General features: G+C 44.5%; 2 protein-coding genes across 2 annotated transcripts; both read left to right on the top strand.

Moving 5' to 3' along the window:
- The first annotated feature begins 6240 nt into the window (after positions 1-6240).
- On the top strand, positions 6241-6447 carry LOC138072649 (uncharacterized). The gene has a single exon (XM_068963711.1). It carries the CDS (start codon positions 6241-6243, stop codon positions 6445-6447), a length of 207 nt encoding a protein of 68 aa, XP_068819812.1.
- A 41-nt stretch (positions 6448-6488) lies between these two features.
- Positions 6489-20771, top strand: BCL9 (BCL9 transcription coactivator). The gene is made up of 7 exons (XM_068965125.1): positions 6489-6541; positions 7502-7818; positions 9239-9428; positions 10318-10417; positions 14159-16400; positions 17625-17885; positions 19228-20771. Exons 1-7 carry the CDS (start codon positions 6489-6491, stop codon positions 20343-20345), a joined length of 4281 nt encoding a protein of 1426 aa, XP_068821226.1. The 3' UTR covers positions 20346-20771.
- Positions 20772-21509: the final 738 nt, after the last annotated feature.

The raw sequence follows: 21509 nt of genomic DNA, 5'->3' as shown, positions 1-21509 counted from the left end.
CTGTAGGACTGAATGTGGGACTAGCTGGTGTCACTCCACTTTGACCTAAAAATTCCTTTCTGTTTGGGAGGCACAGATCGCTGTGTCCCAATGTTAGAAGAGAGAGCAAGTTGGACATCTTGAAAGGTAAAGAGCCCAATTATGAACATGTAACTTCTGTTATTCAGTCAGTGTATTATGGATTTTGTTTCTGCTTCTGTAGGGTCTCTTATAAGTTAGAACTATATTTGTTCATTATTGTAGCAGTTCCCAAGGCAGTGGTCATCAAGTTAAATGCACGTCATAGCTGTAAGTGCAGTTACCTTGTACTTTTCTGTGAACAGGGACTTCTGCAGTAACTTATTTCCTAGGAAAGACAGATGGTGAGAAATTGAACAAGTATTTATCGTGTCGTCATTGCTATGTGGGGATGCGAAGCAGAAGTAGCCGTACACAAGCCCCCCACTCATTATCATACACAGATCAACTAGCATTTATTGAGTTTCTTCTTTTGGGTGCTGAGATAATGACCTTTTCCTCAGGAGGTTCCCTGGCTGTACATAATAAGGATACAGTTCTCAAAGTGTTTTAAAAGTGTCATGAATATAATGCTGTGGGGCCATGGAGGACATTCCTGGGGATGGTTTGGAATCAAGGAAAGTTTCACAAAGAAGGGACATTTGTGCTGAAGTTTTACTTTGGGTAGCAATTATTCTAAAGGGTGATAGATGATGTTCATTTTTTATTAGTTACATTTTATCAGAACCCTTGAGCTTGATACAAATTTATTTGCTTGCTTAAAGTTTGTTAGGTTGAAGGACATTAGATGAGTTTTTACCCTTTGAGTATGAAAACATATCTTAGCATTTTGTTAGGACCAAGGTTTTCTACATAAGACTATAGTATAGTGTTCTTTTCTCCACATATTTGGGAAAGATTGGTTCTTCCTATTGTGTACTTTTTCTGAGAAGGAAGCCTTTTAGTAGCTGGTATGCCAGAACTTAAGAATGAGCTCGGAATGGAATCCCAGGGCCTTTTATTTCCACATTCTAAGTTTGATACTATGCCTTTTATGGCGTAGTGGTCATAGCATAGAAATGAAATTTGTTAAACATGACATACTTGTAATAAACTTGACTTCTTAGAGCAAGAGAATGGGAAAGGATCATTGGAAAAGTTGAAATTGGAATTGTAGAGGTGATTCTGAGCTTCACGGCAACCTTATAGAATCTCCTTTTAAAGATTCCTGAGAAATTTGGCCTTAGGACAGTCTGGAACTTGGTTTTTCCCTGCCATTTCAAAACTATAAATTCTGGGTGAAGGGGGAGGCTCAGCATTATCGTTGTAGTTACAAGGACTAATGTTGGAAGTAGTTCTGCCTCCTGAGTTACTTAGTGTTTTACCAATTTACCTAGCTCAACTTGGTATAGCATTTTATACACAGTAGGCTCTCAAGCAAAGGAGATCTTGTGGCCCTGTCGTTCAGTCATATGTTCTCCCAAAAGTGTGTGAAAGTAAATTTCCTTGCTGAATGCTTGCCATGTAAAGTTACAGTTGAGAGTAGGGAGGAACTGTAGGGTATGCACTTTGTGAATTCAAAAGTGTGTCTGGAATTTTGTCTCTTTCACCTTTACAGTCAGCTCTCAATTCTCTGTACTAATTAGGAATGGGAAGAAGCAAAAATGTGAGGTTTTTTTTCCTACTAAATATTCAGAAAAGTAGACAAATCGATTTTCTTTGCCCTTAATTTTCCAGTCTCTGAAAAGAAAATATGCACTTTGGAAGGAGGGAAAGTTACAAGGGTCTTGAGGTATCTGCAGGTTGAATGATATGCCCTGAAATAATTGGAAGCTGATGCTGTTTACATGGGAGATGACAACTTCCTCTTAAACTAACTCTGTAGATAGGAAGCCGGGTCTTCGAATAGTAACTCAGTGGCACTGATGATTTTGTTTTCCTTCCTTAGAAACTCTTCTTTCCTTTATCCTTATCCAGGTGAGGGTCACCTCTGAGACAGGGGTTCCTGGACTCCCCAAGCTCCCCGCCTCCAGGATGAGCACTGCCTTATCGTGACCCTTGGGGTTTTGGTGAGTAGCCTGATGGAGGGATGGGGGCCCTAGAAAGCAGGCCTGGTTTAGGGAAAAGCTTCAACTTTCATTCAACAAATACTTCTTGAGCAAATGGCATGTATCCGATACTATAACAAGTACTAGGAATACAAGGATGAATAAGTCAGCCTTGATCGTTTACAGATCCTCCTACCTTCATGGAGCCTAGCATGACAGATGAATGTTAATGCAAATGACCACATAATTATACAACAGGAGAAATGCTGTGAAGGAAAAACATAGGATGCTATGAAAAGAATGTAATGGAGCATTTCGTCTAGATTAGTGGCTTTACAGTATTGTTTATCTCTGAAGAAGAAACAGTGAAACTGAGATTTTCTTTACTCAGCAAAAATATTCAAACTTGACATGGGAAGGTTAGGGGTGAGGGAGAGAGGTGTCAGGAATGACTCCAAATTTCTGGCATGAGCAGCTGGGTGGATAAAGGTGCCATTTACTAAAATGTAGAAAGCTGAAGGGGAAATACGTTGGGGAGGGAGGCTATATAGGGATGAAGAATTCATCTTTGACCTTGTTAGGTTTCAGACTTCTAGTGGGATGCCAAGTTGGCAGCTGTGTATACAGGTCAGCAGAGCAGAAGCTGAGCTGGATGGAAATTTGGGAGTTCTTGGCATGGAAAGAACTTACAGAATGAGAAGAGAAGACGACCCGGGGTAGAGCTGTGAGGAGCTTGAAATTGTAGAGATTGGGTAGAGAAGGGGTCAGCAAAGGAAGCAGATGAAGAGTGACTTGAGAGGAAGGAGGAAGACTGGAAAAGTGTGGTATTATAGAAGCCAAGAGAGAGGAGTAAAGAAACTTGACTTCAAAGGGGAATAGAATGCCAGTTTTGTTTTGCTTTATCATTATTATTTCATCTGGAAGGTAGAATAGCATGTCTGAAAGCTGATTGGAAATATCCAGGAGATGCAGGATGTAGAAGGGTGGTCATGGAAGAGAGTGAGTACTCAGTCAGCTGAAAGGGATGGGGCTAGACTAACCTTTGGGGGAAAAGTGGGCTTTTTTTTTTTTTTTTTTTTGATTGCAGTAATAGAGAAAAAAGAAGGGATAGGCAATGATAAAAAGAAGTTTGAAGATTTGGTGGTAAGGAGTCCTGCCTGGTGACTTCTCTTTTCCCTGTTAAGTCCTGGGCAAGGCCATGCACTGTGAGAGGAAGATGATGGTTGGCAATGGTGAAGGTCTGAAATGCCATTGGGCAGGACAGGTGAGTGAGCTTGCTAGAGGATGGTAGAAGTCATGGTACTAGTTTACATAAATGCTTCTGTTGTGCTGCTAAGCATTTTCTGTGTGCTGGCTCACCTTGTCCACCAAGTCCACGCTTTTCACAAAGTACTGCAATGATGAAGAGCACAGCCTGAGTGTCTGGCTGACCTCCAGCTCCACCACTTAACTAGGGTGTGACCAACTTACTTGGGCAAATTACATACTGTTCCAAGAGCCTCAGTTTCCTCATCTCTGAAACAGGGATAGGATATATATATGGGTATAACTGATTCACTTGGCCCTGTACTTGAATCTAACAGAGCATAGTGAATCAACTATACTGCAAAAAAAAAAAAAAAAAAAATCAAAAAGAAAGAAAAAATAATAAAATAGGGATAGTAATGGGACCTGCCTTCTGCAGTTGTTATGAATGAGTTAATATGTATGGAGAGTGCTTATAAGAGTACCTGATGTACAGTTAGTAAATATTTTAAGTATTATTTACAGAGAAAAGAAAGAAACATTCTATAAGCAGATCTTAGAAGATTTAGTTATATTGGGGAAATATCTCTCTCTGGCTAAAATTAACCATTCTAAGGAAGATCTCTTTTTCCTGAAAGGTAAACAGTTGAGCACTAACCTGAACACGCAGGAGCTGAAAGAGTTGCATTTGATTCTTTCGGGTTATCTGATAAGATACTTGGCAGATTTCTTGCTCAGTTGTTTTTGGTGTCAGATAGGCTAAAACTAGGATGACCTATTTCAACAACTCCTTTGGATTAAGGGTGAAAACAGCTGGATTTTATTCCCATCTCTAGTGAGCCCATGCACTTATTTCAACCTTCTGTGCTGTTTCTCTACTCATAAAGTAATGGCAAGGAGGTGGCTTAGAGGAAAGAGCAGGTCAGGGAGCACTGATTGAAAACCTGGGAGAAGGCATTCACGCCCATGTGCTCCATCCATTCATCTATAAAATGCCACTGATCACGGTATAGTGAGTTTAAGAAACTGTATGTGGAAATACTTTGAAAATAAGTATTTTCTGTTTACATTATTATTATTTAGAAGTAATCTTTGCTACCAGCTCATCAGAAATACCTGGCAGACTGAGTTGATTTGGTACTTTTAATGTTTAGAGTTTCTTTAGAAGGAGTGTAACACAAGTGCCAGGCATTTCTGCTCTGTAACTCACCTAGTATCTAACCACATTCTTAGTACATTATATTGAGTATTATAGAAAAACCAAAGAAATTTAAAACAAAGTTCTTGTCTTCAAAGAGCATAGTCTTCAGAGGGAGGTAAATCATACACATGGGACTATTCAGTTTGACACATGATTGGAGTGCTCAAATGTGTGATATAGACAGAAAGTACCAAAAGGGACTGTACAGGTGGTAACTTCTTTTCTTTTCCTGAGCTAAGTGTTTTCTGTTGGCTCTGTCCATGGAAGATTCATTGACTACTTCTGTTTTACCGGTGATTCCTGATGTTTAGTGAGAGGTACAGTATGGTTTATGATCATATATTATGTTGAGCTTCACAGCAATAATCAGTTTTAGAATCTAAATTGGGGGGAGGGAGCTAAAGGTGGTAGGGAATAAACATACACCCCTAAATATAATTGAGACTCAATTATAGGATGCTTTTTCCTAAGATCAGTGTAGAAATATTCTATAGCATTTTACTCTAGTTTTTTTTCCTGCCTTCTTCATTTAAAAGAAAAAAAATGTGATTGTGTATACTCAGAACATCCATAAATTCCTCTCATGGTCTCAGATAAAATAGTTGGGACTATCTCTAAATGAGGAAATAGACATTTAATACTTGACAATGATCATACTCATTGCTGATTCCTAGAATATAAGGATTTCTCCCAGTTTTAGTCCCGTTCTTGAACCTCTTGTAGTGTATGTAACACCGAAGCGACTTCTAACTCCTTTTGATTCTTTAGCCTTTAATCCTGCATCTAATATTCTCCTTCAGTACTATACCTCATCAGTAAAGATAGTGGGAGGGAGGGAGGTAAGGGGACCATGGTTACCAAAAAAAAATCACATTGGAACTGCCCTGGAAGAAGCAGTGACTGAAAGTGTATCTTGGTTTTCCCTGAACCAGTTTAGGTTTCTCTAAATAAAGGGCTTTCTCATTTGTTCTCTTACTAGGTTGGGGAATATTTTTTTGACCTTTATGCTTCAAATTAGCCTTGCAAATTGGCTCAAAAATATCTTAGTCTTCAAAGATGTTCTTTCACCTCCGCATTATGGATCATTCCCTTGCTTACCCATGCCTACAGCTCCTGTCATTAAGCAGTGAGAACACAGGACACATACTCAGCATAATTTAATAGAAAGATCATAGAAATCAGGGGGCAGAACTGATTGTATTTGGTATTGGCTCAATAGTTGATTTCAGAAGTACCTCCTTTAATGTCTTCCCCACCCTGAGGCCCTGAGAATATAAACAGAGAGTAATTTGTTTCATGGTTTGAAATTGGGATGGGTTTGTTACATTTCAGTGCCATCAGAGGTGAAGCACCAGATAGTTGCTATGGATTTGGAGTACCCAGTGGTTTCAGAGAGTTGTTTTGAAGAAAGAAAAACCCAAGTTTTTGAGGGTTTTGTATTTGGAAGTAGAGAAATAAATGTAAGGGAGAATACACAGCTAAAGATAAAAATGTTTTTCTCATCTGCTTACAAACGCCTGGTATATGATGCTTGGGTGGGAGGCTTGTATGCCTGGCAGAAAGTCTTAGTCACTCTTCCGCTGTTTAGCACTAGAGCCTTTTGGCCAGAATATGAACATCGCCCTTTCCTTTCACCCTGAGGAAAGCTGAGGAACCATCTGCCTCTGCACTGTTGAGGTGGGGCTTTAGCCTTGGTCCTGCTATAAGGGTGTTGGATGTCTCTGTTTCTGTTCCCAGTGTGCCCTGGAGATGCGAGATTTTCCTTTGGCAGCCGGAGGCACACACCCAGAGAATGCTGGAGCTGCAAGGGGACAGGACCCACTTCCACAGCGGAGAAAAACAAAGAGGAAAAAGGCGTGCAGGCAGTCAGCGCTAAGGGACGCAGCCAGCACGCAGTGGGCCCCTGCCACTGCCCCCAGCAGCCGTTTCTGCTGCAGCCCGAGAGGAACTCGGTGAGCCCGTCCCTGTTTGTGGCTGCAAGCTCAGGATTTCAATCAATGCATTCCAGTAACCCTAAAGTGAGGAACTCTCCGTCGGGAAACACACAGAGGTGAGGCCTAGGGCCTGGCCCAGCTGTGCCTTGGGGACATCATAGTGGACCCTGAACATTCACTGGTGGAACCGTATGTTGAATCATGAGACCCAAATGGGAAAAGAAAAAGACTCAAGTAAACAGTGATAGAATAGTGAGTCAGAGTTTAGGTTAGCGTTCTCCTCTTATTCATTTGTCCATCGTTACCTAACTGCTCCTCATTATAGCCCCCCTCCTCAGCAAAACATTAAGAACCATCCAGTACAGTGTGCTAAACTTGGCAAATGAGGAAACTTGGAATGAGGAGACCTGGAATGTTCAGGAGGCCTAAAGGCCTACAGCTAAAACACCAGCCCTTGACCCCCACTGTGAAGCTTTCTCCTCTGTTCTACAACATTGATATCTTAAAAGAATTTCTTCCTCCTCCCCTGGAGGCAGTGGTTAGTGTGTCTGCTCTGGTGTGATACTTCTTATTTGGTGATTAGTGTCCTGGAGGGTTTCCCCAACCTGCCAGTCACCAGCGGGTTTCCTCACACTCTCCCAGACCTGCTCGTAGTTTCCAGCAGGGAAGCCAGCCTCTTGTTACAGCTGTTCCTTGTTCATCAGCCGAGGGGTGGGTAGTATTTTGATCTTAACGATGTCTGTTTGTTTACTCTGAGCTAGTCTTAGTGTGAGAGTCATTTCTCTATGTACATAGAAACCGTTGTCCTTTATTGACAGAAGCCCTAGCGATGGGTCCCCATGTGACTCTAGGGTTACCGAGACGAGGCAGGCCACTCTGCCCAAATCCTCCTCTCTGTTGAGAGCTCTGAGATGAGAATGGGGAGAAGAGAACAAGCAAGCGGCTTAAGTGAAAGGTGGGGTGGTTACTTCAGCTGTCTAGGTCTCCCTGACGTGTGATAGGAATCAGACCTCTTTGATTTGCGCTGTCCAGTGCTGTCTGGTGTCTGATTTCCCTTTGTTATTTGTCTCTTCCAGTAGCCCTAAGTCAAAGCAGGAGGTGATGGTCCGTCCCCCTACAGTGATGTCCCCATCTGGAAACCCCCAGCTGGATTCCAAATTCTCCAATCAGGGTAAACAGGGGGGCTCAACCAGCCAATCCCAGCCATCCCCCTGTGACTCCAAGAGTGGGGGCCATACCCCTAAAGCACTCCCTGGCCCAGGTGGGAGCATGGGGCTGAAGAATGGGGCTGGAAATGGTGCCAAGGGCAAGGGGAAAAGGGAGCGAAGTATTTCCGCCGACTCCTTTGATCAGAGAGATCCTGGGACTCCAAACGATGACTCTGACATGAAAGGTATGTCTATAAGATCTTTGAGACTCAGAGGGAAGTAGGTATTCCTGAGGGAGGGCCTCTGACATGGACGGATGCCGGAGAGCCTAATAGTAGCCAAGTGGGGAGAGCAGGAATCGGATCCAGGAGTTCTCGGAGTTTCAGATGGAACTCCTTCTGGTCATTTTCCTACGAACTTAAGAATAGTTTGGAGCGACCTTGTTGAGTTCTTGCCCTTGAGGATGCAAGTGTTTGAGGATGCTGCACAACCCCAACCATGTACTCATGGATGTTTCTGGTTTCTGCGCTCTTGTGTACTTGAGTGTCAAGCCAGTAGCTCCAGTTTGTCTATGCCAGAGCCCATACTGGAGCGGTTTTTCTGACAACTCTTCCTCTTCTCCATGAGATTAGTCCTTCAAGACGTGGGTTGCATGCGCTCTGGGTGCCATTTTGCCGGTTGTCGGTCAAGAGGCTGCCCTGGCACAAGTCCAGATTTGTCCCCACCAGTGTCACCGTGGCGGGAATGAGGGGCTCCATGTGGTAGAGATCCAGGAGGTGCCACAGTGGAGTCAGCCAAGAAGGGGATGGGACCCATGGCTATGCTCTTAGGCTGTCCCTCACTTAGTGTAAAATAAAACATCTTAACTGTAGGCCAGAATGTGAAACTAATATTCAAGGAGTGGAACGGTGACTCCCCAACCCAAATTTGAAATGAGTACCTGGGTAATTGTTCCCCTGTCTTTCCTTTCTTCTTCAGGTTGTTTGTTGGAGGCCTGTTTTGAGCACCAGCACTACGCTGGGTGCTGGGGGTGCCATGGTCAGCAAAACTGAAACAGTTGCTATCCTCAAGGGTTTAAATGCACCTAGATAGCTTATCATTTAAAAAATTACAATAAAATTTGATAAATGCTGAAGTAAGGGAAATTAGGGGGCTATGGGTCTAACTAGCAGAGACATCTAGCCCAGGAGGTTCCAAAAGGGTTTCCAGGAAGGAGGGACATTTATGCTAATATCTAAACCCTCGTGCTCAGACGGTAAAGATTCTGCCTGCAGTGCAGGAGACCTGGGTTCAATCCTTGGGTCGGGAATATCCCCTGGAGAAGAGAATGGCTACCCACTCCAGTATTCTTGCCTGGAGAATTCCAGGGACAGAGGAGCCTGGCAGGCTACAGTCCATGAGGTCACATAGGACTGAGCAACTAACACTTTCACACTTCTCAAAGAATGTGTAGTAGAGCAGTAAGGATGTGGGGAAGAGCGCTTTGTACTTAGTCATTTAAATGGGAGAAGTGTATTTGTATTTTTATGTATAGAAGAATTTCCTCTTAACAAGATACTTCCTCCTTGAAATTATCAAGGTGTTTGCATTATGATGCTATAAATGCTGGCAGAAAAAAGAAAGCTTTATACTTTCTATAAGATGAACCTTCTTTTTATTTTTTAGAATGTAATTCTGCTGACCACATAAAGTCCCAGGATCCCCAGCACACGCCACACTCGATGACCCCGTCAAATGCTACAGCCCCCAGGCCTTCCACCCCCTCCCATGGCCAGACTACTGCCCCAGAGCCCACACCTGCTCAGAAGACTCCTGCCAAAGTGGTGTATGTGTTTTCTACTGAGATGGCTAATAAGTAAGTTCATGGCTGTGTCTTGATGCTGGTGTGGCTTGTGTGTTTGGGCATCTAAATTTTTATTCCCTTTGAAGAGACCTTTTTTTTGCCCACTTGTATTATTACTTAAGGTTAACACTACAGAAAGCAGTAAAATAAAATATAAACCCCCTACTCCCCTTTTCCCAGAGGCAACCATTGGTGGTAGTTCCTTGGCTTTCCTTCCAGAGAAACTTTTTAGGCTTATACATATACATGTATATATACTTCTTTAAACAGGAAAAGGATCGATGGCACAGTACACACTTTTCTGCAACTCAGTATTCTTTTTAAAATGGCATACATAAGTAATACATGTCCATTTTAGAATGATTAGAAAATGTATCTCAAGAATTTACAGAAATAACTTATGAATGTTTTGGTACATGTTTCTAGTAGACAGATGCATCATTGGATATTTGTTTATTTAAAATGTGAATATACACTACATAGTTTTCTGACTTTTTCATCTAACATATTTAAAATTAAGACATAGAGTGAATCTTGGCAACCTTAAATTATGATAAGGTGTGAGAATTCATTTTACCCTTCTTGGGTTGGGATTTTGAACTAGGGTTCTCTATAAAACACCTACTAGAGTGGATGGATTTAAAGGAAAAATCCCTGGGGTTTTTTAATGCCTCTTTTGAGATTTGCTAATGGCTATTTTTAAATTTCAGAAGAGTTACAGTAAATGACAGACAAGTAATGAAAACCTCTTTATCTTGATTTCTTCTCACTGGGCATTGCTGGTGGTTCTTTATGCTTCTTCCTCTCTCATACCAGTTCCATCTGGGGTTAAAATGCTTTAGCATTTCAGTTAGTGAAATAGAAACAAGTCCTAGTGTGTGCATCTCTTCTCTCTTTGTAGGGCTGCAGAAGCCGTATTGAAGGGCCAGGTTGAAACTATCGTCTCTTTCCACATCCAGAACATCTCTAACAGCAAGACAGAGAGAAGCACAGCCCCTCTGGTATGTCATCTGAGAAGTGGAATAATGGTTTAAAGGTTATAAGGTGACTAAAGGTGGGAGATGATGAATTCACTGATAGTCTTTTTTTCCTTCTTCCAGTTCTGAGATGTAGTTGATGGATAGCACTGTATAAGTTAAAGTGTACAGCCAACTATACTGTATACTTTAACTCACATACATTACGAAATGATTATCATCATCTCATATACATATAAAAATTAAGACAAAAAATTTTGTTTTGTCTTGTGATGAGAACTCTTAGGTGTACTTTCTTAATTTTTATGTAGAACATACAGCAACATTAATTATTTATCGTGTTATACATTACATTCCTAGTACTTACTTATCCTATAACTAGAAGTTTATACCAGTCCCCTCTCCCCTAGTCCCCCCACTTCTGGTAATCACAGATCTAATGTTTTTCTGTGAGTTTGTTTATGACGTTTAACTGACCTATACTGTGTTAGTTTGTGGTATACAACATAGTGAAATGATATTTCTATACATTTCAAAGTGATCACCATAAGTCTAGTCACCATGTATCACTGTATAAAGATATCACACAATTATTGACTATATCCCCCACACTGTACATTTCACGCCTATTACTCATTTATTTTGTAACTGAAAGATTGTACTCTTAATTTCCATCACCTGTTTATGTCCTCCTCCCATGGCCCCCCTCCTCTTTAAATGACCTGTTTGTTCTCTGTATCTGTGACTCTGTTCCTGTTTAGTTATGTTTAACCATTTGCTTTGTTTTTTTAAGATTCCACATGTTTGTCTTTCTCTGACTTATTTCGTTTAGCACAATACCCTCTAGGTCCATCCATGTTTTTGAAAATGGCAAGGTTTCATTCTTTTTTAATGGCTAAGTAATACACCATTGTGTGTGTGTGTGTGTGTGTGTGTGTGTGTGTGTACCATATAGTCTTTATTCATCTATTAATGGGCACTTAGGTTACTTCCATATCTTGGCTATTGTAAATAATGCTGCAGTGAACAACATAAGGGTACAGATATCTTTTCTAATTGGTGTTTTTGTTTTCCTCGGATAAATAGCCAGGAGTGAACTTGCTGGATTATATGTTAAATTCTTTGTGGAATCTCCACACTGTTTTCCATAGTGCCTACACCAGTATACATCCCCACCAACAATCCACGAGGGTTCAGTAGGGAGACAGTCTTGGTATCAGCTACATTTTGAGCATTTAACCTAGTTGTGTAGTTTTAGGCACATCACACTGGCCTTTTCTGCTAGCATGCTGATATATTGGTGAATTACTAGAAGAGAAGAGGTACAAAATAAAAAAAGGAGACATATGGATATCTTAGGATTTCCTTAATGTGGCCCTCTCTGGGAGATTCTGAATTCAGACCCTGCATACACAGCAGAATTAAAAAAATATAACAGACACTCTTGAGTTACTTAAAGAACAGAGAAAAAACAGCAGTTAAGGGTGGACAGTGGTTTCCTATAGACGGTGACAGAAGAAACAGTTTACTCCCGCCCTACGGGACTGGAGTGCATGCTGCTGATGTCACAGTTAGAGTCTCAGTGACTTTCAGAATGATTCTTAACTTATTTCAGAGTGAGAGAACCATTGAATGTTTTTAATTTCTTGATATTTTCAAAATTATAGTTAGTGTTTGTTTCCTCTCTGGAACGTAAGCACCTGCTGTAAACTACATTAGAACATGCCTGCAGTGGTTGTTTCAATATATGTAGGGTCTCACATTCCAGACAGTATTTCTTGTGTCTCAGATTGTCAAGGCATTGCACCCAGTGCTGTGAGAACACTGGAGGTTCAAGACACAATCCCTGCTTTCAGGAAGCATGAAATATAAAACTGGGATGAGTCTGAAACATGGGAAAAGTGAAATGACTGAAGTGACAATTCAGTATAGAATAGATGACATTTTGTCCATGTTATATGAGAACTTAGGATGCCTCCCCATGACATAGCAGGGCTTGGGCTTTCCCAGACCAAGCAAAGCAATTGCATGTCTCTTTGTATCTCCACTACTCAAGGGAAGAAGACGTGTATATATAATATTTAAGTGTATATATTTTAAATTTATACTTTGGAAGTATTTATATTTTATATTGTTCTGGAATATATAGGGCACAATTGCAGCTCAAACCGGTGTTTTATTGACTTAATGACAGATCTTCATACAGTTTTTACCTCCACCTCCTCTAGTACTAACGTGAAATCAGAAGAGGAGTTAAGGAGGGTATTGGGAATAGTCCAGTCACCATCGCTCCAAATCTAAAATAAAAAGAGTGGCACTAAACCATTTCTTCTGTCACAGTCACCCTTATAGGAAAGGAATGTCCACCCTTAACACAAAACACAGCCTGGCCAGCAAAAGCAAATGTGAACTGGCTCTGGAGAGAAAATTAAGGTGACCTCCAGACTCCAGTAAAATAGTCAGTGATACTGAGGACACTGTGACGTCCCAGAGTCATCTAGGTTCAGCCAATCTGCCCCACCTCAGTCTGGGTCTGCAGGCATAGATGCATGGAGAATACCAGCAAGTGGAGCATTTACGTACATGTCCACAGAATGTGAGCTGTTTGTGTTCAGGGATACATGTAATGATAGCTGTACAAATTTGTACCTTGAGAAACATTCCAGAGAGTAGGTGGGGATGTAAGTAAGAGCCTTAGGGGTTTGGAAATACAGACTGGATTAAGTGAACAGGTAGAAGGAAGTGAACATCAAAAAGGGATCCTGCAGCTCTCGAGATCCCTTGATGGAGTGGTAGGCTGGGCCCTTCTGTTCTTCAGTACCACCCTTCTCTAGTACCCGAACCTCCAGCAGGGCCAAGGCATAGATGCAGAACATTTTATATCCCTCTTCCAAACACTGACATCATCCATGTCACCTCTTACAGGTGAGCCTGCCTTTATCCAGGACTTAAATGTAGCATTGGTACTTAATAAATAATAATAAAACACTCATCCAGCCTGTAGAAAGGGCCATGTGCTGTCTATTGGAAAGAACAGATCGAGACACCACAAGCTAGCCTCAGATTTCTCCACAGATGTTTCTTGCCTACAGATTATCTTACTGCAGTTAATGTGCAAGTTCTTATCAAATATTGAATCAGTGATCACAAACTGAAAACAGAAATCGGAGATGTCAGGCCCCTTGGAAACTAAAGGAGAGGAGTGCTTCACTAGTCGCCGTGCCAGGGCAGACAGTGAAGTGGAGCGGCCTCACCTGCTGCCTCTGGCTGGTAGAGTACTGAACTGGAGTGACAGGGACTTTCTTTTTCAGTTGAAAACATCAGACTCTTTGATTGACAGTGAGAAGTCTACATACCCATTTATACTTTCAGGGAAAGAAAAAGGTGTTAGGTACAGCCTCCCACATACCAAGAAACTAATCTCTCCCTGAATCAGAAACACATAGTAGACGTGATATCAAACCTGTTCCTCGAAATAGATACTCAGATGTATTCACTCCAGCAGAGTGGCTTTCCCTTGGCATGCTTATAAAGTTATTGAAACCTAATCTTCAGCTTGGGAAAGAGGATACTGTTTGACAGTAAAATGTGAGGGAAGAAATCCGAGTGTCTTCATGTCCATGGGGTTTGTACATGAGCAGTTTCTACAGCAAGTGTCAGTGTAGATTTATATGGCTGGGACCAGTCCTTTATAACATAGCGTGCTCTTTTCATTGTCCTTCTGTTCAATTTACCAATGATTTTTAAAATCTCGTTTATCTTCAGAACACACAGATATCTGCCCTTCGAAATGATCCGAAACCTCTCCCACAACAGCCCCCAGCTCCAGCCAACCAGGACCAGAATTCTTCCCAGAACACCAGGCTGCAGCCAACTCCCCCCATTCCGGCACCAGCACCCAAGCCTGCCGCGCCCCCTCGTCCCCTGGACCGGGACAGTCCTGGGGTAGAAAACAAACTGATCCCTTCTGTCGGCAGCCCTGCCGGCTCCACTCCACTGCCCCCAGACAGCACCGGGCCAAACTCAACGCCCAACAACCGAGCCGTGACCCCTGTCTCTCAGGGGAGCAATAGCTCTTCAGCAGATCCCAAAGCCCCCCCGCCTCCGCCGGTGTCCAGTGGAGAGCCCCCCACACTGGGGGAGAACCCTGATGGACTATCTCAGGAGCAGCTGGAGCACCGGGAGCGCTCCTTACAAACGCTCAGAGATATCCAGCGAATGCTTTTCCCCGATGAGAAGGAATTCCCAGGAGGACAGAGTGGGGGACCCCAGCAGAACACTGGGGTATTAGATGGACCTCAGAAAAAATCAGAAGGGCCTATACAGGCCATGATGGTTCAATCCCAAAGCCTAGGTAAGGGACCTGGGCCCCGGACAGACATGGGGGCTCCGTTTGGCCCTCAAGGACACAGAGATGTGCCCTTTTCTCCAGATGAAATGGTTCCACCCTCCATGAACTCCCAGTCTGGGCCCATCGGACCTGACCATCTGGATCACATGACCCCTGAGCAGATAGCATGGCTGAAATTGCAGCAGGAGTTCTATGAAGAAAAGAGAAGGAAGCAGGAGCAAGTGGTCGTGCAGCAGTGCTCCCTCCAGGACATGATGGTCCATCAGCACGGGCCGCGGGGAGTGGTCCGAGGGCCGCCCCCTCCGTACCAGATGACCCCTGGTGAGGCTTGGGGCCCTGGGGGCGCAGAGCCCTTTGCCGACGGGATCAACATGCCCCATTCTCTGCCCCCGAGGGCCATGGCTCCCCACCCCAACATGCCAGGGAGCCAAATGCGCCTCCCTGGATTTGCAGGAATGATAAATTCTGAGATGGAGGGGCCCAATGTCCCCAACCCGGCATCACGACCAGGTCTTTCTGCAGTCAGCTGGCCAGACGATGTGCCAAAAATCCCAGACGGTCGAAACTTCCCGCCTGGCCAGGGCGTCTTCAGTGGTCCTGGCCGAGGGGAGCGCTTCCCAAACCCCCAAGGATTGTCTGAAGAGATGTTTCAACAGCAGCTGGCAGAGAAGCAGCTGGGATTGCCCCCGGGGATGAGCGTGGAAGGCATCAGGCCTGGAATGGAGATGAACAGGATGATCCCAGGCTCCCAGCGCCACGTGGAGCCAGGGAATAATCCCATCTTCCCACGAATACCAGTGGAGGGCCCACTGAGCCCTTCCAGGGGTGACTTTCCAAAAGGAATGCCCCCGCAGCTGGGTGCTGGCCGGGAACTTGAGTTTGAGATGGTTCCCAGTGGGATGAAGGGAGATGTCAGTCTAAATGTCAGCATGGGATCCAACTCTCAGATGTTACCTCAGAAGATGAGAGAGGCTGGGGCGGGGCCCGAGGAGATGCTGAAGCTCCGTGCGGGTGGCGCAGACATGCTGCCTGCTCAGCAAAAGATGGTGCCTCTGCCTTTCGGTGAGCACCCGCAGCAAGAGTATGGCATGGGCCCCAGGCCGTTCCTCCCCATGTCTCAGGGTCCAGGCAGCAACAGTGGCTTGCGGAATCTCAGAGAACCCATGGGGCCTGACCAAAGGACTAACAGCCGGCTCAGTCATATGCCACCACTACCTCTCAACCCTTCCAATAACCCCACTAGCCTCAGCACAGCTCCTCCCGTTCAGCGCGGCCTGGGGCGGAAGCCCGTGGATATATCTGTGGCAGGCAGCCAGGTGCATTCCCCAGGCATCAACCCTCTGAAGTCTCCCACGATCCGCCAAGTCCAGTCACCGATGCTGGGCTCACCCTCGGGGAACCTCAAGTCCCCTCAGACTCCATCGCAGCTGGCAGGCATGCTGGCAGGCCCAGCTGCCGCTGCTTCCATTAAGTCCCCGCCCGTCTTGGGGTCTGCTGCTGCTTCGCCTGTTCACCTCAAGTCTCCATCACTTCCCGCCCCGTCACCTGGATGGACCTCGTCTCCAAAACCTCCCCTTCAGAGTCCTGGGATCCCTCCAAACCACAAAGCGCCCCTCACCATGGCCTCCCCAGCCATGCTGGCAAGTGTAGAGTCAGGTCAGTATGTTCTCATCCTCACAGTTGCACTTATAGCCAGAGATTGTGAAAGCCTGGTTTACGTACTTTTAAGAAAACTGGTGTCCTAATTATGCAGCCAGAGGAGGGGGCTTTTGCCAAGATGGATGTATTTGTGGCAAGGTGCAGAGTTGGTACTCCCATGGGGTTATGCTCAAGTGTCCAATCCTGGTGAAGATTTATGGGTTTCAGTGCAAAATATGTTTATGGGATAGGACTGGGAGGAGAATGGGAAATGCATATCATTTCACTGAACGATTTACATTTGCACAGGGAACTCTTATTGGTGGAATAAAATGTCTTAACAGTGGATAAATGTGTTTCCTTTAAACACCAGCCCTACTCACTTCAGAGGTCTGCTTTTGTGTTAAGAGAGTGTGAGTGTCATCCCAAGCAAAGAGGGGAGACTGCTGAGAGACTTGAGTGGTTCTCGTAAATATGTGTCGACCATCGAAACAGTTTCCAAACCTTCTCCTTGGTAGACTGCTATTTTCACAGATCAGCTGCAATTTATTAGTATTTTCTTCCTGGGGGAAGTTCTCACTGATGATGGTGGTTTTGTGAACAGGACCAGAGGCGGTCAGTAGATGAGCACTGAGGTGTAAATACTAGGTCTGTGCTGCCTCCACTTGAGAAAGACTAGAATCAGAATGAGATAGGAGATTTATCCTACCAGGTTAAAGTGTGTCTCTCTGTTGGGTAGCAGTTCTCTATAAAGCAGTCCAGTGGAGCAGCCCCCTCAGACCTTTTGAGTGCAGACATCTTGGTGGCGGAAATCAGTCAGGAGCATGTGTAGGGTGCTTTGGTCAGTACCTGGGGTGGGATAGCTCATCTGGCTTCCAAGCACACTTAACGCCAGAGGCAAATTCTGAATTGATTGGCAATGGTAAGAGATCCACTTATTTCCCATTGTTTTAGTGAAGGAGTTTGTGAGACGTGGTTTTCCCAAGTTTGAGCTAATATTTCTCATGCATCCTTGGTGCGTTGTCCTGCCATCTGCTGAGCTGTCACCTCCATCGCACGCTACCATCTCCCTCTGCACACGCACGGAGCTTGACTAGAAGACTGATGATTCATGTCCTGGGTCTAATAACACTGTCCCGTTCATTTGTCTCATTCCTGGCCCTGCTAGTTCATAATCAAAGGCCCAAGAACCTTCAGGAGACTCTAATTCCCTGCCTGTTTTATTTTGCTTTCTTCTCCTAGGTGGCCCCCCACCTCCTACAGCCAGCCAGTCCGCCTCTGTGAGTATCCCGGGAAGTCTTCCCTCTAGTACACCTTACACCATGCCTCCAGAGCCGACCCTTTCCCAGAACCCACTGTCTATTATGATGTCTCGAATGTCCAAGTTTGCAATGCCCAGTTCTACCCCATTATACCACGATGCCATCAAGACCGTGGCCAGCTCAGATGACGACTCCCCTCCAGCTCGTTCTCCCAACTTGCCATCAATGAATAATATGCCAGGTAAGAAATCAGGAAGATAGGATATGGCCCTATTGCTGTTGACAAAAGAAAAACGTCTTGTGTTTTCTTGATATCTGTAGACCTCAATAAGCTGGACGTTCAGCAGATTGAAAAAGTATACCATCTGAGTTAGTTTCAGTAAAACTAAAATGTCTTGCCTAGAGGAAGAGAATAACACTTTTTTGAATTAGCTTATTTAATTCTGTGTTTGTGGATAAGAAAGCAAGTTTCTTTAGAGTTCTTGTCATTTTCTTACAGAAATTCTGGTGCTTCTGTGTACCTTGATGTACTTATTTTTAGGTGGCTCCTCCTGGAGCGACACTGAAAGCAGTATCTTTTTAATATGCTGATAGGAATGTCTTGAGTCCTCAACTATTTTCCTGAAAGAGCAGCCTCAAACCACAAGCAGCCACAGGATTTCAGACAATGGAAGACCCCTGTTTCCTAGAGAAGCACTTTGTTTAGGCCTAGAGAGAAAATAAAATTCCTCCCTTCCCTCCTCATTTTGTTCTCCTTCACTCCTACACCTCCCATCTCCCCAAATGTCACTAACAGGAAAGGATATGGGAGGGCAAAGGTGGTCAACAAAGAGACCATAGTAACTTCAGCCATGAGTTTCTGGTTCCAGTTCCATTCTGATTGTTAAGAATGCTTTTTATCATCAATCAGGTTAGGGCATGCTCCATGGATGGCACAAGCATCATTCTTACCATACTTGGTGGTTAATTTCATGGAGAGACCAAATATTTAAATGTCCCAGAGGCCATGGTAGAACCTGTGTGTTTTCCTTTTCCATTAAAAGTTAGCTTTTCTTCACCATTTTATGTAATCTAGAGTTTTAAGTGCTCTCCCTATAAGGCAGTGTGAAATAGATGTCACATTATCAATTGAAAAAGGCCTGTTTGGTTTCCTCATTGCTGTTGCTTCTGATTCTTGGACTTGTAGGACTGATGCGTCCTCTTTCTCCAAAAAGGACCGTACTATAGGTCATCTAGGCAAATTGTTTTCTTCTGAATTAAATACCTCCAGTGAAGAAGACTGTACTCATTTGTGTATTAACTTGTAACTTTTCACTCAGGAGACTTTCTTTCTAGGTGTCTTCTATATACGTATATGTCATACAGTTTAAAGCTCAGTAATACATTGTCTTGTGGAGTTGTTCGTTTGTGTGCCCCAAAATGTGTTATAACCTTCCTGAGGGTACATTGTGCATTGTGTATTTTCTTAGCACAGTTCCATGCACATTTGATGCATAGTAACTTTTTTGGTTAATTTGATTTATAATAGTTTTTCTGAGTTACTTTTGGTGAAATTGATTCCTTTGATATCTTTATTTTTCTAGGAATGGGCATTAATACACAGAATCCTCGAATTTCAGGTCCAAACCCCGTGGTTCCAATGCCAACCCTCAGCCCAATGGGAATGACCCAGCCACTTTCTCACTCCAATCAGATGCCCTCTCCGAACGCCATGGGACCCAACATACCTCCTCATGGAGTCCCTATGGGGCCTGGTTTGATGTCACACAATCCTATCATGGGGCATGGGTCCCAGGAGCCTCCAATGGTACCTCAAGGACGCATGGGTTTTCCCCAGGGTTTCCCTCCAGTTCAGTCTCCTCCACAGCAGGTTCCGTTTCCTCACAATGGCCCCAGTGGGGGGCAGGGCAACTTCCCAGGAGGGATGGGTTTCCCAGGAGAAGGGCCTCTTGGCCGCCCCAGCAACCTGCCCCAAAGTTCAGCAGATGCAGCACTTTGCAAGCCTGGAGGCCCGGGGGGTCCTGACTCCTTCGCTGTCCTGGGAAACAGCATGCCTTCAGTGTTTACAGACCCAGATCTACAGGAGGTCATCCGACCTGGAGCCACCGGAATACCTGAGTTTGACCTGTCTCGCATTATCCCATCTGAGAAGCCTAGCCAGACACTGCAATATTTCCCTCGAGGGGAAGTCCCAGGCCGTAAACAGCCCCAGGGTCCTGGACCTGGGTTTTCACACATGCAGGGGATGATGGGTGAACAAGCCCCCAGAATGGGACTAGCATTACCTGGCATGGGAGGTCCAGGGCCCGTGGGAACTCCAGACATCCCTCTTGGTACAGCTCCGTCCATGCCAGGCCACAACCCTATGAGACCACCAGCCTTTCTCCAGCAAGGCATGATGGGACCTCACCATCGGATGATGTCACCAGCACAATCTACAATGCCCGGCCAGCCCACCCTGATGAGCAATCCCGCTGCTGCCGTGGGCATGATTCCTGGCAAGGAGCGGGGGCCTGCCGGGCTCTACACTCACCCTGGGCCTGTGGGCTCTCCAGGCATGATGATGTCCATGCAGGGCATGATGGGACCCCAACAGAACATCATGATCCCCCCACAGATGAGGCCCCGGGGCATGGCCGCTGACGTGGGCATGGGTGGATTCAGCCAAGGACCTGGCAACCCAGGAAACATGATGTTTTAAGCTGCTAAGACTGGATGTGTCCATCCTTGTTGAGATGAGATTCCAGGTCCTGAGAGCTGCTATGAGGGCGTTCCAGGAGCACTGTTGGTCATGCAATAGGAGAACAGAGACCCAAGGGCTGCTTTGGGGGCGGGGGGAACTCGAGAATGTATGGATTTATCTGAAAACAAATTATTCATTTAATCAACAGGTGTGTTTTTTTTAAGATTTATTTTTTAAAAATTATTTTTGTGGACTTGGGTATCCCGTGATGGCACCTCCTTTTGGGAATCTGTAGCCGTGCTTTGAGAATCGCCATGGGTCACGTGTTGCACCGTTCTCTGTATGTTTACGTCCTTTGGACTTGGCTTCTCCCAGGATTCTTTTCTGGTTTTGTTTTTGCTTGGGGCTTTATTTTTTTGTGTACTGTACTATATTGTAAAAGGGATTTTAGCAGAGACTTTAGTCTTTGGGACAAGAGGAGAACAGGAATGCTGGGCTGTTTACTTTAGGTGGAGAATCCATCTTCAGACCTTTGGACTATTTTCTTTCAACTCCAGTGTATAGAAAAACCAAACTACAACCTCAGAGCAGAGTATTAATGAAAAGCACAAAAAAAGGAACTAAGTTCAGCGAGGGGTGGGGGGAGGGGGAGATTTTTCTTTTTAAAAATAATGACGCTTAGGACTTTTGTTTTTCAGTTTAAGTGCTCTCAGCACTGTCTGCCTCTCCCAGTCTACAGACCCACCTGCACATTTTTCTCTTGTTTTCCCTCCCCTCTCCTTCCCCGTCTCTTGGTTGAGTGAGTTTCCCCTGTTGTGTCCCTCACTGGTGACCCCCTGCTTCCCTCCTCTTTTTCCCTTTGGCAGCTGCAATACACGGTGATACTTTGGGGAAATAAATCTAAGCAAGCCTCACCTTCCATGCCGAGCATCGTCCCGGCTCCATGAGGGAAAGGTCTGTCTTTGGGATGCTCGACGGTCTTCTTTGCCCTTCGTCTTTTCTTCCCCATCCTACTCTTCCCTGCCCACCTTGTTTTCTGTTCTCCTTTTATTAGGAATTCCCAAGTGAATTTTATTAATGTGGGAGTGGAACAGATGCTAAAAGCTATCCAGGATTTTTTTTTTCTGTTTTTAATTTTGTGGTTCCTTCCCTTTCCTCCCCCTCCCATGCGTAAAACGTTCT

This window comes from Capricornis sumatraensis, chromosome 2 (genome assembly GCF_032405125.1).
Source record: "Capricornis sumatraensis isolate serow.1 chromosome 2, serow.2, whole genome shotgun sequence".
Classification (NCBI taxonomy): Eukaryota; Metazoa; Chordata; class Mammalia; order Artiodactyla; family Bovidae; genus Capricornis; species Capricornis sumatraensis.
This window is presented reverse-complemented; position numbering and strand designations above follow the sequence as displayed.